Raw genomic sequence first — 16270 nt, forward strand, 5'->3', positions numbered from 1 at the left:
AGAGAGAGACAGTATGATCTGACGTTACCTAGCTCTAACATGGAGAGAGACAGTATGATCTGACGTTACCTAGCTCTAACATAGAGAGAGACAGTATGATCTGACGTTACCTAGCTCTAACATAGAGAGAGACAGTATGATCTGACGTTACCTAGCTCTAACATAGAGAAAGACAGTATGATCTGACGTTACCTAGCTCTAACATGGAGAGAGACAGTATGATCTGACGTTACCTAGCTCTAACATAGAGAGAGAGTATGATCTGACGTTACCTAGCTCTAACATAGAGAGAGAGACAGAGACAGAGAGCTGTAGTTTACAGCCAGAATATCAGCAGTTATGAACAGTTATCATTCTGTGGCGTCAGAGTCAACTGTTATCCTGTCTGTTATCCAATATGTTCATGATGAAAACAAAACAGATTGACTTGAAAATAGTTTTTGCAATTTCACCTTGAAACCCCTGAGATATGCTAGACTTTCCCTTGCTTAACTAGCTGCTCTTATGTCCTGAGTGGCGCAGTGGTCTAAGGCACTGCATTGCAGTGCTAACTGTGCCACTAGAGATCCTGGTTCGAATCCAGGCTCTGTCGCAGCCGGCCGCGACCGGGAGACTCATGGGCGGCGCACAATTGGCCCAGCGTCGTCCAGGGTAGGGGAGGGAATGGCCGGCAGGGATGTAGCTCGGTTGATAGAGCATGGTGTTTGCAACGCCAGGGTTGTGGGTTCGATTCCCACGGGGGGCCAGTATAAAAAAAAAAAATGTATTCACTAACTGTAAGTCGCTCTGGATAAGAGCGTCTGCTAAATGACTAAAATGTAAATGTCAGTATCTATTCTAAAACCTAAGAGTTGTCTTGTGATAACAGGGGTCTGTAATAAACTGAGCCATAATGTTATGAGCCTCAACAACAAAGGGCCTTTGTTCTATCTCCTGGTAATGAACCCTGATCAAACGGTCTAACCTATTATTTAGTTACATAGGATGAATAACACACACACACACACACAAATGCATTAATGCACACACACACACACACACAAATGCATTAATGCACACACGCACACACTCACACTTCCTCATTCCCTCTGGATAACCAGACCTCCCCAAATCCCCTCTCATCTCCCTTCACCTCTACTCCCCCGGCTCACCTCCTATCCCTTCCCCTCTCCTCCCCCCTCTCCTCCCCCCGCTCCTCAACCGTCCCTCACCTGTCCTCCAGACAGGTGCTGATCCTACGGCGTTGCCACAGTAACCTCCCTCCCCCCGCGGGGAAGATCTCCTCCATCAGGTCCATGGTCTGTCCGCCCTCTGCCCAGCTGTCCAGCACCGGGGTCAGGGTCTTATCCCCCCGGGACACCAGCTGTCTGGCCAGGGCCTCCACCCTCAGCTCCCCAGCAGACCTCTCCCTCCTGGCCAAGAGATGGTACTCTAGCCCCAGGCTTTCCTCACCGCTAGGCCCCTGCTGGGGCTCAGGGGTTAGGCTAGGTCCCGGAGAACCAGACAGGTGGATAGAGGGGGGGACTGTCTGACGGGAGGAGGAGGGGAGAGATGGGAACTCACAGCTGCATGGACAGAAACACAAACAGACAAGCGGTTCACAACACTGGGTGGATAAACGGTCTAGGTTTTTCTAAGCTTTAACATTGATGATTAGAATATTTTCAGTGTTACTATGTCCCTTTACATTAGATCATATACATATACAGTACAGTAATATGGCTTTCTGGAATGCACCATTCACTGTTATTGTGCCGTGATGTGTGTTAGTGGGAGCCAGGGTCGTGTGTACCTGTTGAGGTGCTGTAGCCCAGGTCGATGATGATTCTCCCTACGCTCCTCTTCCTCCTCTCCGTCTGGGGGTGAGGAGGGGGGAAGGAGAGGGGGAGGAGGGGGGGGGAAGTCCTCTGTGATATCCGTCTCCCTGATGGGGGGAGGGGGAGGAGGGGAGGGAGGGGCCGGCTCCTGGAGGAACACCTCGCCATAGTCCTGTAGGGAGATTGTGGGAGGGGCTAGGGGTGGAGCTACTTGTAGGGCCGAGGTCTCCTGCAGAGTGGACTCTGAGATGCGGAGGGAGAACAGGGTGTGTGGTCTGTGGGAGGTTTTAGATGGGGGTGGTGGTGGGGAGGCTTTTGGCAGGATGGGGGGTGGGGTGGTCTTTGGGTTATTGGCTGAAGCTTGAAGGCAGGGCCCATCTTTCTCTCTGGGGAAGTCTTTCAGGGTCTCCTCTGAGGGGCTGGTGTCTGAGGAGCCCTGTCGGGTCCTGGGCTGCAGACCCTGGTTCTGGTTCTGGCCCTGGGCCATGCCATGCTGTAGATGTGCTGTGGGGCTTCTCCTGACCTCTGGGTGAACCTGGACCTCTGGGGACATGTTCCTGGGAGTGGCGGTCTGCAGCAGGGTGGGGAAGGCTATGGCATCCAGGTTGGCCTGGCTCAACCTCTCACTGGCCTGAATGGATGAATGGATGGATGAATTAATGGATGGATGAATTAATTAATTAATTAATACTTATTTTCTCCATAGGGACATTTTTCTGGCAACGACACAGGCATTCTTGGCATACATATACAAATACATAAAAAGACAGACAACCCTCAAATTATATTAACCCTCCAATTATATAAACCCTCCAATTATATAAACCCTCCAATTATATAAACCCTCAAATTATATAAACCCTCCAATTATATTAACCCTCCAATTATATAAACCCTCCAATTATATAAACCCTCCAATTATATAAACCCTCAAATTATATAAACCCTCCAATTATATAAACCCTCCAATTATATTAACCCTCCAATTATATAAACCCTCCAATTATATAATAATAATATAATATATATGCCATTTAGCAGACGCTTTTATCCAAAGCGACTTACAGTCATGCGTGCATACATTTTTGTGTTTGGGTGGTCCCGGGGATCGAACCCACTACCTTGGCGTTACAAGCGCCGTGCTCTACCAGCTGAGCTACAGAGGACCACATATATATATTAACCCTCCAATTATATTAACCCTCCAATTATATAAACCCTCCAATTATATTAACCCTCCAATTATATAAACCCTCCAATTATATTAACCCTCCAATTATATACACCCTCCAATTATATACACCCTCCAATTATATTAACCCTCAAATTATATAAACCCTCCAATTATATAAACCCTCCAATTATATAAACCCTCCAATTATATACACCCTCCAATTATATTAACCCTCCAATTATATACACCCTCCAATTATATAAACCCTCCAATTATATACACCCTCCAATTATATACACCCTCCAATTATATAAACCCTCCAATTATATAAACCCTCCAATTATATAAACCCTCCAATTATATTAACCCTCCAATTATATAAACCCTCCAATTATATAAACCCTCCAATTATATTAACCCTCCAATTATATGCAACCCTCCAATTATATGCAACCATCCAATTATATAAACCCTCCAATTATATAAACCCTCCAATTATATACACCCTCCAATTATATAAACCCTCCAATTATATACACCCTCCAATTATATAAACCCTCCAATTATATTAACCCTCCAATTATATAAACCCTCCAATTATATAAACCCTCCAATTATATACACCCTCCAATTATATTAACCCTCCAATTATATTAACCCTCCAATTATATAAACCCTCCAATTATATTAACCCTCCAATTATATTAACCCTCCAATTATATAAACCCTCCAATTATATACACCCTCCAATTATATAAAACCTCCAATTATATAAACCCTCCAATTATATAAACCCTCCAATTATATACACCCTCCAATTATATAAACCCTCCAATTATATAAACCCTCCAATTATATTAACCCTCCAATTATATAAACCCTCCAATTATATTAACCCTCCAATTATATTAACCCTCCAATGATATAAACCCTCCAATTATATACACCCTCCAATTATATGCAACCATCCAATTATATAAACCCTCCAATTATATAACCCCTCCAATTATATACACCCTCCAATTATATAAACCCTCCAATTATATTAACCCTCCAATTATATAAACCCTCCAATTATATTAACCCTCCAATTATATTAACCCTCCAATTATATAAACCCTCCAATTATATACACCCTCCAATTATATAAACCCTCCAATTATATAAACCCTCCAATGATATAAACCCTCCAATGATATAAACCCTCCAATTATATAAACCCTCCAATTATATAAACCCTCCAATTATATTAACCCTCCAATTATATAAACCCTCCAATTATATAAACCCTCCAATTATATTAACCCTCCAATTATATAAACCCTCCAATTATATAAACCCTCCAATGATATAAACCCTCCAATGATATAAACCCTCTAATTATATAAACCCTCCAATTATATTAACCCTCCAATTATATTAACCCTCCAATTATATAAACCCTCCAATTATATTAACCCTCCAATTATATAAACCCTCCAATTATATACACCCTCCAATTATATAAACCCTCCAATTATATAAACCCTCCAATGATATAAACCCTCCAATTATATACACCCTCCAATTATATAAACCCTCCAATTATATACACCCTCCAATTATATACACCCTCCAATTATATAAACCCTCCAATTATATAAACCCTCCAATTATATAAACCCTCCAATTATATTAACCCTCCAATTATATAAACCCTCCAATTATATAAACCCTCCAATTATATACACCCTCCAATTATATAAACCCTCCAATTATATAAACCCTCCAATTATATTAACCCTCCAAACACATCCCAGGACAAACTTCAGACAGGATGGACTATCTGCTCCTCAATGTTTGACCTGTTTTGTTTTGTTGATGATGGTGTTCCCCTGTTCCTCTTTTGAATTTTGTAAAGTGTGTTGTGACCCCTGTTAAATGCACTTCAAATAAATTCTGAGTTTACTTGATTTTACAGACAGACAGACAGACAGACAGACAGATTGACATACCTGCCAGTCCAGGCTGGCAGTAGGGCTGGTTCCCGGGGGGGAGAAGGGGCAGGGGAGACCTACAGAGGCAGCCAGGCTGGAGGCACTAAGGGCCCGCTGGTGGTCGGGGTTCCTCTGTCTCTCTCTCCTCATCACGGGGGTGTTGCTTTGGGACGGGCTTTGGCTCAGCAGGTAGCGGGTCTCTACACACTGGGACTGAGATTGGGACTGGGAGGCAGAGACGGGTCTGTCAGAACGCTGGTCGTCCAAAGATCTGCAATACACACAGAGGAGGAAGCTATTTTCTGCCAATGTGTTGCACTAATGTAATATCTGTGAAGGAAAACTATAGTTGCACGTCCCTGATCACGCTATTGAAGCAAAAATACACTGTTAACTTTCAATATAAAACATGACCCCTGTTAATACACAGCTGGACTCACCTGCTCCCGCTTTCTCCTGTTGTGTTATTTACAAACAAACACGTGACTGGCTCAACTGTGCTGGGGAACTACGGTAAGGTTCATAATGTAAAATAATCTGACAGGTGAAATGAACACAACCTGCTTTATCTCCTAACACATTGCACAAGTTGACTGCAGGTATTAACTTAAATATTCAAATGTATTGAAAAACTTCAAAGAAATCGTGTTAAAAAAAATTAAAATACATCCCATGGCTATTTCTAAATACCCGGTGTACGGTATATACGGTATACTGGCCAAGCCTAAATGTAGCTATGCTCTCAGGGGTCCTGCAGTATACTGTAGTAAATGTAGTCGTGTATGTATTTAGGATCTCAAAGGGGGATCTTGTGACTGCTTCTCACAGAACCCATACCAGTCAGGACACACACACACACACACACACACACACACACACACACACACACACACACACACACACACACACACACACACACACATACATACATTACATTTTACATTTTAGTCATTTAGCAGACGCTCTTATCCAGAGCGACTTACAGTTAGTGAGTGCATACATTGCATACATACAGTGTGTGAGCTTCAACCTCTCTTTCCCAAACAGTTCCATCCCTGGCATGTTACCTCTCTTTCCCAAACAGTTCCATCCCTGGCATGTTACCTCTCTTTCCCAAACAGTCTAAATCAGAGTCACACAGTGTTTATTGGTAGTCTTAAACAGATCTACTTTGAAACAAAAGTATCCACCTCACACACATGGTTATGGGCTTAAAGAAAGAAGACACCTGTACCATGTCAGATGTAGAGTTGAAATGTATTACATTTTGAGTTTGCATCCCAATATTACACTTTATATACATCACAGAAGACTGAAATATAACAAAACTGTTTGACAAAGAAACACTGGATTTTCTGCGTTTAAAAGAATAATGTCCCATGGTACCCTATTCCCTTTATAGTGCACTACTTTTAACCAGAGCCCATCACCCTATTCCCTTTATAGTGCACTACTGTTGGTCACTTTATCTGGATAGTCGTAGACGCTCTACAGATGGTCATACTATCAACAAACTATCTGTTGATAAGCAACTGCTTGCTAAGGTTACGGTTAGGTTTAGAATAAGGGTTAGGGTTATACACTGCTCAAAAAAATAAAGGAAACACTTAAACAACACAATGTAACTCCAAGTCATCACACTTCTGTGAAATCAAACTGTCCACTTAGGAAGCAACACTGATTGACAATAAATGTCACATGCTGTTGTGCAAATGGAATAGACAACAGGTGGAAATTATAGGCAATTAGCAAGACACCCCCAATAAAGAAGTGGTTCTGCAGGTGGTGACCACAGACCACTTCTCAGTTCCTATGCTTCCTGGCTGATGTTTTGGTCACTTTTGAATGCTGGCGGTGCTTTCACTCTAGTGGTAGCATGAGACGGAGTCTACAACCCACACAAGTGGCTCAGGTAGTGCAGCTCATCCAGGATGGCACATCAATGCGAGCTGTGGCAAGAAGGTTTGCTGTGTCTGTCAGCGTAGTGTCCAGAGCATGGAGGCGCTACCAGGAGACAGGCCAGTACATCAGGAGACGTGGAGGAGGCCGTAGGAGGGAAACAACCCAGCAGCAGGACCGCTACCTCCGCCTTTGTGCAAGGAGGAGCAGGAGGAGCAATGCCAGAGCCCTGCAAAATGACCTCCAGCAGGCCACAAATGTGCATGTGTCTGCTCAAACGGTCAGAAACAGACTCCATGAGGGTGGTATGAGGGCCCGACGTCCACAGGTGGGGGTTGTGCTTACAGCCCAACACCGTGCAGGACGTTTGGCATTTGCCAGAGAACACCAAGATTGGCAAATTCGCCACTGGCGCCCTGAGCTCTTCACAGATGAAAGCAGGTTCACACATGAGCACATGTGACAGACGTGACAGAGTCTGGAGACGCAGTGGAGAACGTTCTGCTGCCTGCAACATCCTCCAGCATGACCGGTTTGGCGGTGGGTCAGTCATGGTGTGGGGTGGCATTTCTTTGGGGGGCCGCACAGCCCTCCATGTGCTCGCCAGAGGTAGCCTGACTGCCATTAGGTACCGAGATGAGAACCTCAGACCCCTTGTGAGACCATATGCTGGTGTGGTTGGCCCTGGGTTCCTCCTAATGCAAGACAATGCTAGACCTCATGTGGCTGGAGTGTGTCAGCAGTTCCTGCAAGAGGAAGGCATTAATGCAATGGACTGGCCCGCCCGTTCCCCAGACCTGAATCCAATTGAGCACATCTGGGACATCATGTCTCGCTCCATCCACCAACGCCACGTTGCACCACAGACTGTCCAGGAGTTGGCGGATGCTTTAGTCCAGGTCTGGGAGGAGATCCCTCAGGAGACCATCCGCCACCTCATCAGGAGCATGCCCAGGCGTTGTAGGGAGGTCATACAGGCACGTGGAGGCCACACACACTACTGAGCCTCATTTTGACTTGTTTTTAGGACATTACATCAAAGTTGGATCAGCCTGTAGTGTGGTTTTCCACTTTAATTTTTGAGGGTGACTCCAAATCCAGACCTCCATGGGTTGATACATTTGATTTCCATTGATAATTTTTGTGTGATTTTGTTGTCAGCACATTCAACTATGTAAAGAAAAAAGTATTTAATAAGATTATTTCATTCATTCAGATCTAGGATGTGTTGTTTACATTTTAGTCATTTAGCATACGCTCTTATCCAGAGCGACTTACAGTTAGTGAATACATCTTTTTTTTTTATACTGGCCCCCCGTGGGAATCGAACCCACAACCCTGGCGTTGCAAACGCCATGCTCTATCAACTGAACTACATCCCTGCCGGCCATTCCCTCCCCTACCCTGGACAACGCTGGGCCAATTGTGCGCCGCCCATGAGTCTCCCGGTCGCGGCCGGCTGCGACAGAGCCTGGATTCGAACCAGGATCTCTAGTGGCACAGTTAGCACTGCGATGCAGTGCCTTAGACCACTGCGCCACTCAGGAGTTTAAGTGTTCCCTTTATTTTTTTGAGCAGTGTAGTTAGGGCTAGGGTTAAGTTTAGGGTTAGGATAAGGGTTAGGGTTAGGGTTAGGGCTAGGGTTAAGTTTAGGGTTAGGATAAGGGTTAAGGTTAGGGCTAGGGTTAAGTTTAGGGTTAGGATAAGGGTTAAGGTTAGGGTTAGGGCTAGGGTTAAGTTTAGGGTTAGGATAAGGGTTAAGGTTAGGGTTAGGGCTAGGGTTAAGTTTAGGGTTAGGATAAGGGTTAGGGTTAGGTTAGGGCCAGGCTTAAGTTTAGGTTAGGATAAGGGTTAAGGTTAGGTTAGGGCCAGGGTTAAGTTTAGGGTTAGTATAAGGGTTAAGGTTAGGGTTAGGGCTAGGGTTAAGTTTAGGTTAGGATAAGGGTTAGGGTTAGGGTTAGGGCCAGGGTTTGGCTTTAGGGTTGGGATAAGGGTTAAGGTTAGGGTTAGGCTAGGGTTAAGTTTTAGGGTTAGGATAAGGGTTAAGGTTAGGGTTAGGGCTAGGGTTAAGTTTAGGGTTAGGATAAGGGTTAAGGTTAGGGTTAGGGCTAGAGTTAAGTTTAGGGTTAGGATAAGGGTTAAGTTTAGGGTTAGGATAAGGGTTAAGGTTAGGGTTAGGATAAGGGTTAAGGTTAGGGTTAGGGCTAGGGTTAAGTTTAGGGTTAGGATAAGGGTTAAGGTTAGGGTTAGGGTTAGGATAAGGGTTAAAGGTTAGGGTTAGGGCTAGGGTTAAGTTTAGGGTTAGGATAAGGGTTAAGGTTAGGGTTAGGATAAGGGTTAAGGTTAGGGTTAGGATAAGGGTTAAGGTTAGGGTTAGGGCTAGGGTTAAGTTTAGGGTTAGGATAAGGGTTAAGGTTAGGGTTAGGGCTAGGGTTAAGTTTAGGGTTAGGATAAGGGTTAAGGTTAGGGTTAGGGCTAGGGTTAAGTTTAGGGTTAGGATAAGGGTTAAGTTTAGGGTTAGGATAAGGGTTAAGGTTAGGGTTAGGATAAGGGTTAAGGTTAGGTTTAGGGCTAGGGTTAAGTTTAGGGTTAGGATAAGGGTTAAGGTTAGGGTTAGGGCTAGGGTTAAGGTTAGGGTTAGGATAAGGGTTAAGGTTAGGGTTAGGGCTAGGGTTACGTTTAGAGTTAGGATAAGGGTTAAGGTTAGGGTTAGGGCTAGGGTTAAGGTTAGGGTTAGGGCTAGGGTTAAGGTTAGGGTTAGGATAAGGGTTAAGGTTAGGGTTAGGGCTAGGGTTAAGGTTAGGGTTAGGGCTAGGGTTAAGGTTAGGGTTAGGATAAGGGTTAAGGTTAGGGTTAGGGCTAGGGTTAAGGTTAGGGTTAGGATAAGGGTTAAGGTTAGGGTTAGGGTTGGTAGATAGTTCATTGAAATTAAAGTGGTACCCTATTTTTGACCAGAGCCCTATGGGCCCTGAGCCCTGGTCAAAAGTAGTGCACTATATTAGGGAATAGGGTGCTATCTATATGGAAACAGACCTGTTGTTGTCGTTGTTTGTGAAATGCCTGGGCTCAGTAGAGTAGATCCCAAACATCCTCAGATCTCCTCCTGCCATGAAGTCCTGGAATGAGAGAGGGACAGAGAGAGAGAGAGAGAGAGAGAGAGAGAGAGAGAGAGAGAGAGAGAGAGAGAGAGAGAGAGAGAAAGAGAGAAGGAAAGAGCGAGAGAGCGAGAAAGAGAGAAGGAAAGAGCGAGAGAGAGAGAGGGAGAGAAAGAGAGAAGGAAAGAGCGAGAGAGAGAGAGAGGGGGAGAGAAAGAGCGAGAGAGAGAGAGAGAGATTACTTGGTGAGAGGAGGATAAGGTCAACCCAGGGGCGGACTGGGACAAGAATTCGGCCCTGGCATTTTATCCACACCAGCCCACATCACTGCGCACACCGCCAACTCACCCAGCTAACGACTTCGGCTATATTGCTAATGAGTGCCTGTCATATGTGTTCCCCTGAATCAACAGCTACCCTTAGAGTTAATTACGTGGTGTGTGTGTGTGTGTGTGTGTGTGTGTGTGTGTGTGTGTGTGTGTGTGTGTGTCCTGACTGGTATGGGTTCTGTGAGAAGCAGTCACAAGATCCCCCTTTGAGATCCTAAATACATACACGACTACATTTACTACAGTATACTGCAGGACCTCAGAGACCATAGCTACATTTAGGCTTGGCCAGTATACCGTATATACCGTATAACCGGGTATTTAGAAATAGCCATGGGATGTATTTTTTTTTTTTTTAACACGATTTCTTTGAAGTTTTTCAATACATTTGAATATTTAAGTTAATACCTGCAGTCAACTTGTGCAATGTGTTAGGAGATAAAGCAGGTTGTGTTCATTTCACCTGTCAGATTATTTTACATTATGAACCTTACCGTAGTTCCCCAGCACAGTTGAGCCAGTCACGTGTTTGTTTGTAAATAACACAACAGGAGAAAGCGGGAGCAGGTGAGTCCAGCTGTGTATTAACAGGGGTCATGTTTTATATTGAAAGTTAACAGTGTATTTTTGCTTCAATAGCGTGATCAGGGACGTGCAACTATAGTTTTCCTTCACAGATATTACATTAGTGCAACACATTGGCAGAAAATAGCTTCATTTTCATCAGATGACAACAGAAGTGCAATGCTATTTGGCTGGCAGTCGCACAAGTAAATGAGCTTACAAATGAAAAAGCAACGTCTTTTTTTGCAAAAATGATGCATGGCCATCATATTTCTAATGTTTAGGCCTATCATAGAAATAATGTAGCCAGCTACATTTCCTAACGTTTTGCTTAAAGTTAATGTAGCATTTTACTGGAGAAAAATAGGCTGGTTACAACAGATAAAAGTCGCTCCACATCAGTCAGAGCGCTTTCTGCTGATACTCTGCCCATACGTGAATTCTCATCCCAGTTTAAAGTGCAACTGAAGCACAACATTAGTCTGATACCGAGCTGAAATAACATTAAGAAGCATTTTAGATCTGAGTTTACGAAACGCAGCAAGATATATCTTATGTGTTTTATATTTTTTTCCTACGTTTAACTTGTTATCTAAGTAAGTGGCTGAATTAATAAGGTGACAGGACATCATATTGCGTTAGCTTTCTGTTGTGTTTGAGAAGTCAAAGCCCATTGGATGAGTTATCTGTCCAGCTGCCACTGATATCTTCATTTCCTTCCATTTTTTTCTCCTCTCTGTTTTTGGCTTGCCTGCTCCTCCCCCTCTCTTCTCCAAGCAGAGCAGAGCAGGCAAGCCCGTTGCCCTAGCGACTCCAGACAGACACAGCCTGTAGACATGCTGCTTCAGAGCCAGTGCTGTTCTTCCTTCAGACAAGCATGCGTCAAAACTTTGTTCATTATGCACAATGTCTCTCGTTCACATTCGCTTGTAAATGTCCAAACTCACCAAAAAATGACATTCGGTAGCTCCTACCTATATATGTATAACTTTATGCGCTGGATTGCCTGTCTTTGCAATTCGTTTATTTTAGTTTGCGCTCGTTAGCATATTTAGCTAGCAGCTTCCAACTTTGTTTGCTTTCTGGTAATAGACGCCCAATGGGCTTTGTGTTTTTGGCGCCCCCTTGTGTACCAAGCCGGTAATACCGGGTAAGGGAAGGACGATATGACAATATGAAAATCTGGATACTGCCCAATCCTATACTGCAGGACCTCAGAGAGCATAGCTACATTTACTACAGTACACTGCAGGACCCCTGAGACCATAGCTACATTTACTACAGTACACTGCAGGACCTCTGAGAGGTTATTCTATCGTAGGGATTATCAACTAGATTCAGCCTCGGGACGATTTTTTCTTGAGCAGATGGTCAGGGGGCCAGAACATAATTACAAATAATTTGTAGACTGCAAATTGACTGCAAGAAGCCCTAACCGATATATTGTTAGACTAAAACAATCATTTCGAACCTTGCTTACATTTGTATACGATCACATCTCTCTATTATGCGTGGGGATAGTTGGGAACAGATTTCCAAAGTTAAAATCACTTGGAGCTGATTTCCTGGTGTTTTTACAGTCTTTTATGGCAAACAATGATATATATATATATATATATATATATATTTCTTGCTCAGATAACTTGGGGAGCCAAATAAAACCACCCGCGGGCCTCAATTTGGGGAACCCTGTCCTATAGGCTGTGTGTGTTTGCTTCAGCTGTCTTTCTGTTTTCAACAATTATTATTATGGTAGTGGAAAAAGAGAGGAATATATATATATTACAAAACTCTTTCATTTCTACCCATGATAAAGCAGTTTTATTCATTCCCACAGAGTGAGAGACAGTGGTTATTTCTAGCTGTAATCGCTCTGGGAGATAAAGGACTTTTTGATAACCATCCATCCTCAGGACCCAGCGGTGGTTTCCTGACTGACCTTACTGACCCAACAGCTGCTGTGGCCCGAAGGGAGCTTCTAAAGACAATCATACTTACAGTTGAAGTCGAAAGTTTACGTACACCTTGGCCAAATACATTTAAACTCAGTTTTTCACAATTCCTGACATTTAATCCTAGTAAAAACGGTCTTAGGTCAGTTAGGATCACCACTTTATTTTAAGAATGTGAAATGTCAGAATAATAGTAGAGAGAATGATTTATTTCAGGTTTTATTTCTTTCATCACATTCCCAGTGGGTCAGAAGTTTACATACACTCAATTAGTATTTGGTAGCATTGCCTTTAAATTGTTTAACATGGGTCAAACATTTCGGGTAGCCTTCCACAAGCTTCCCACAATAAGTTGGGTGAATTTTGGCCCATTCCTCCTGACAGAGCTGGTGTAACTGAGTCAGGTTTGTAGGCCTCCTTGCTCGCACACGCTTTTTCAATTCTGCCCACAAATGTTCTATAGGATTGAGGTCAGGGCTTTGTGATGGCCACTCCAATACCTTGACTTTGTTGTCCTTAAGCCATTTTGCCACAACTTTGGAAGTATGCTTCGGGTCATTGTTCATTTGGAAGACCCATTTGTGACCAAGCTTTAACTTCCTGACTGATGTCTTGAGATGTTGCTTCAATATATCCACATAATTTTCCTTCCTCATGATGCCATCTATTTTGTGAAGTGCACCAGTTCCTCCTGCAGCAAAGCACCCCCACAGCATGATGCTGCCACCCCTGTGCTTCACGGTCGGGATGCTGTTCTTCTGCTTGCAAGCGACCCCCTTTTTCCTCCAAACATAACGATGGTCATTATGGCAAATTGTTCTATTTTTGTTTCATCAGACCAGCAGACATTTCTCCAAAAAGTACGATCTTTGTCCCCATGTGCAGTTGCAAACCGTTGTCTGGCTTTTTTATTGCGGTTTTGGAGCAGTGGCTTCTTCCTTGCTGAGCGGCCTTTCAGGTTATGTCGATATAGGACTCGTTTTACTGTGGATATAGATACTTTTGTACCTGTTTCCTCCAGCATCTTCACAAGGTCCTTTGCTGTTGTTCTGGGATTAATTTGCACTTTTCGCACCAAAGTACGTTCATCTCTAGGAGACAGAACGCGTCTCCTTCCTGAGCGGTATGACGGCTGCGTGGTCCCATGGTGTTTATACTTGCGTACTATTTATTTATTTATTTATTTTTTAGGGGGTAGATCACATACATACACATACATACATATACGCATATACATATATATATATACATACATACATATCCTTTAAAAATATATATATTTCCCTTTATTACTTTCCAACCCCACCATCCCTTTCCTAATTTGAGTAAACTAGTGAACAACAATGCTTAGGCCTCTACTTCATGCTTATACATACTATATACATTTTATGGACACTTGCGTACTATTGTTTGTACAGATGAACGTGGTACCTTCAGGCGTTTGGAAATTGCTCCCAAGGATAAACCAGACGTGGAGGTCTACAATTTTTTTTCTGAGGTCTTGGCTGATTTCTTTTGATTTTCCCATGATGTCAAGCAAAGAGGCACTGAGTTTGAAGGTAGGCCTCAAATTATGTCAATTAGCCTATCAGAAGCTTCTAAAGCCATGGCATCATTTTCTGGAATTTTCCAAGCTGTTTAAAGGCACAGTCAACTTAGTGAATGTAAACTTCTGACCCATTGGAATTGTGATACAGTGAATTATAAGTGAAATAATCTGTCTGTAAACAATTGTTGGAAAAATTACTTGTGTCATGCACAAAGTAGATGTCCTAACCAACTTGCCAAAACTATAGTTTGTTAACAAGAAATGTGTAGAGTGGTTGAAAAATGAGTTTTAATGACTCCAACCTAAATGTATGTAAACTTACGACTTCAACTGTATCTATAGCTTGCTCCTCCCTGGCCCACTGCTGTGTGTGTGTGAGTGTTTATGTGTGTGTGTGTGTGTGTGTGTGTGTTTGTCTTATCAGTCTGTGATCAGTCTGTGTTCTGCCAGCCCTGGACCAGTGGCACCACACAGGAAGTCAGAGGATCTGGGGTATTTCCTGTCTGTGGAGCTGCTGGCCAGACCAGGGCGAGGGGCGAGGGGCGAGGGGCGAGGGTCAACACAGAGATAAACTTATTTAACTATTTATCTCTATGGAGGTCCCTATATAGACCCGCCCTGTCACCCCTCAGGGTTAGGTCACTATATAGACCCTCCCTGTCACCCCTCAGGGTTAGGTCACTATATAGACCCGCCCTGTCACCCCTCAGGGTTAGGTCACTATATAGACCCACCCTGTCACCCCTCAGGGTTAGGTCACTATATAGACCCGCCCTGTCACCCCTCAGGGTTAGGTCACTATGTAGACCCGCCCTGTCACCCCTCAGGGTTAGGTCACTATATAGACCCGCCCTGTCACCCCTCAGGGTTAGGTCACTATATAGACCCGCCCTGTCACCCCTCAGGGTTAGGTCCCTATATAGACCCGCCCTGTCACCCCTCAGGGTTAGGTCACATATAGACCCGCCCTGTCACCCCTCAGGGTTAGGTCACTATATAGACCCGCCCTGTCACCCCTCAGGGTTAGGTCACTATATAGACCCGCCCTGTCACCCTCAGGGTTAGGTCACTATATAGACCCGCCCTGTCACCCCTCAGGGTTAGGTCACTATATAGACCCGCCCTGTCACCCCTCAGGGTTAGGTCACTATATAGACCCGCCCTGTCACCCCTCAGGGTTAGGTCACTATGTAGACCCGCCCTGTCACCCCCTCAGGGTTAGGTCACTATATAGACCCGCCCTGTCACCCCTCAGGGTTAGGTCACTATATAGACCCGCCCTGTCACCCCCTCAGGGTTAGGTCACTATATAGACCCGCCCTGTCACCCCTCAGGGTTAGGTCACTATATAGACCCGCCCTGTCACCCCTCAGGGTTAGGTCACTATATAGACCCGCCCTGTCACCCCTCAGGGTTAGGTCACTATATAGACCCGCCCTGTCACCCCTCAGGGTTAGGTCACTATATAGACCCGCCTGTCACCCCTCAGGGTTAGGTCCCTATATAGACCCGCCCTGTCACCCCTCAGGGTTAGGTCACTATGTAGACCCGCCCTGTCACCCCTCAGGGTTAGGTCACTATGTAGACCCGCCCTGTCACCCCTCAGGGTTAGGTCACTATGTAGACCCGCCCTGTCACCCCTCAGGGTTAGGTCACTATATAGACCCGCCCTGTCACCCCTCAGGGTTAGGTCACTATATAGACCCGCCCTGTCACCCCTCAGGGTTAGGTCCCTATATAGACCCGCCCTGTCACCCCTCAGGGTTAGGTCCCTATATAGACCCGCCCTGTCACCCCTCAGGGTTAGGTCACTATATAGACCCGCCCTGTCACCCCTCAGGGTTAGGTCACTATATAGACCCGCCCTGTCACCCCTCAGGGTTAGGTCACTATATAGACCCGCCCTGTCACCCCT

At 44.5% G+C, this 16270-nt stretch overlaps 1 protein-coding gene across 1 annotated transcript in view; it reads right to left on the reverse strand.

Moving 5' to 3' along the window:
- The window catches only part of LOC121574508 (protein Shroom3), a 133281-nt gene that overhangs the window by 14419 nt on the left and 102592 nt on the right, over positions 1-16270 (reverse strand). The window contains exons 11-15 of the mRNA XM_045222756.1: positions 9900-9982; positions 4986-5238; positions 1876-2448; positions 1713-1726; positions 1212-1565 (exon numbers count right to left, since the gene is read on the reverse strand). Coding sequence (XP_045078691.1) covers positions 1212-1565; positions 1713-1726; positions 1876-2448; positions 4986-5238; positions 9900-9982 — 1277 coding nt within the window. The remainder of the gene's footprint in view (positions 1-1211; positions 1566-1712; positions 1727-1875; positions 2449-4985; positions 5239-9899; positions 9983-16270) is intronic.

This window comes from Coregonus clupeaformis, chromosome 9 (assembly GCF_020615455.1).
Source record: "Coregonus clupeaformis isolate EN_2021a chromosome 9, ASM2061545v1, whole genome shotgun sequence".
NCBI lineage: Eukaryota > Metazoa > Chordata > Actinopteri > Salmoniformes > Salmonidae > Coregonus > Coregonus clupeaformis.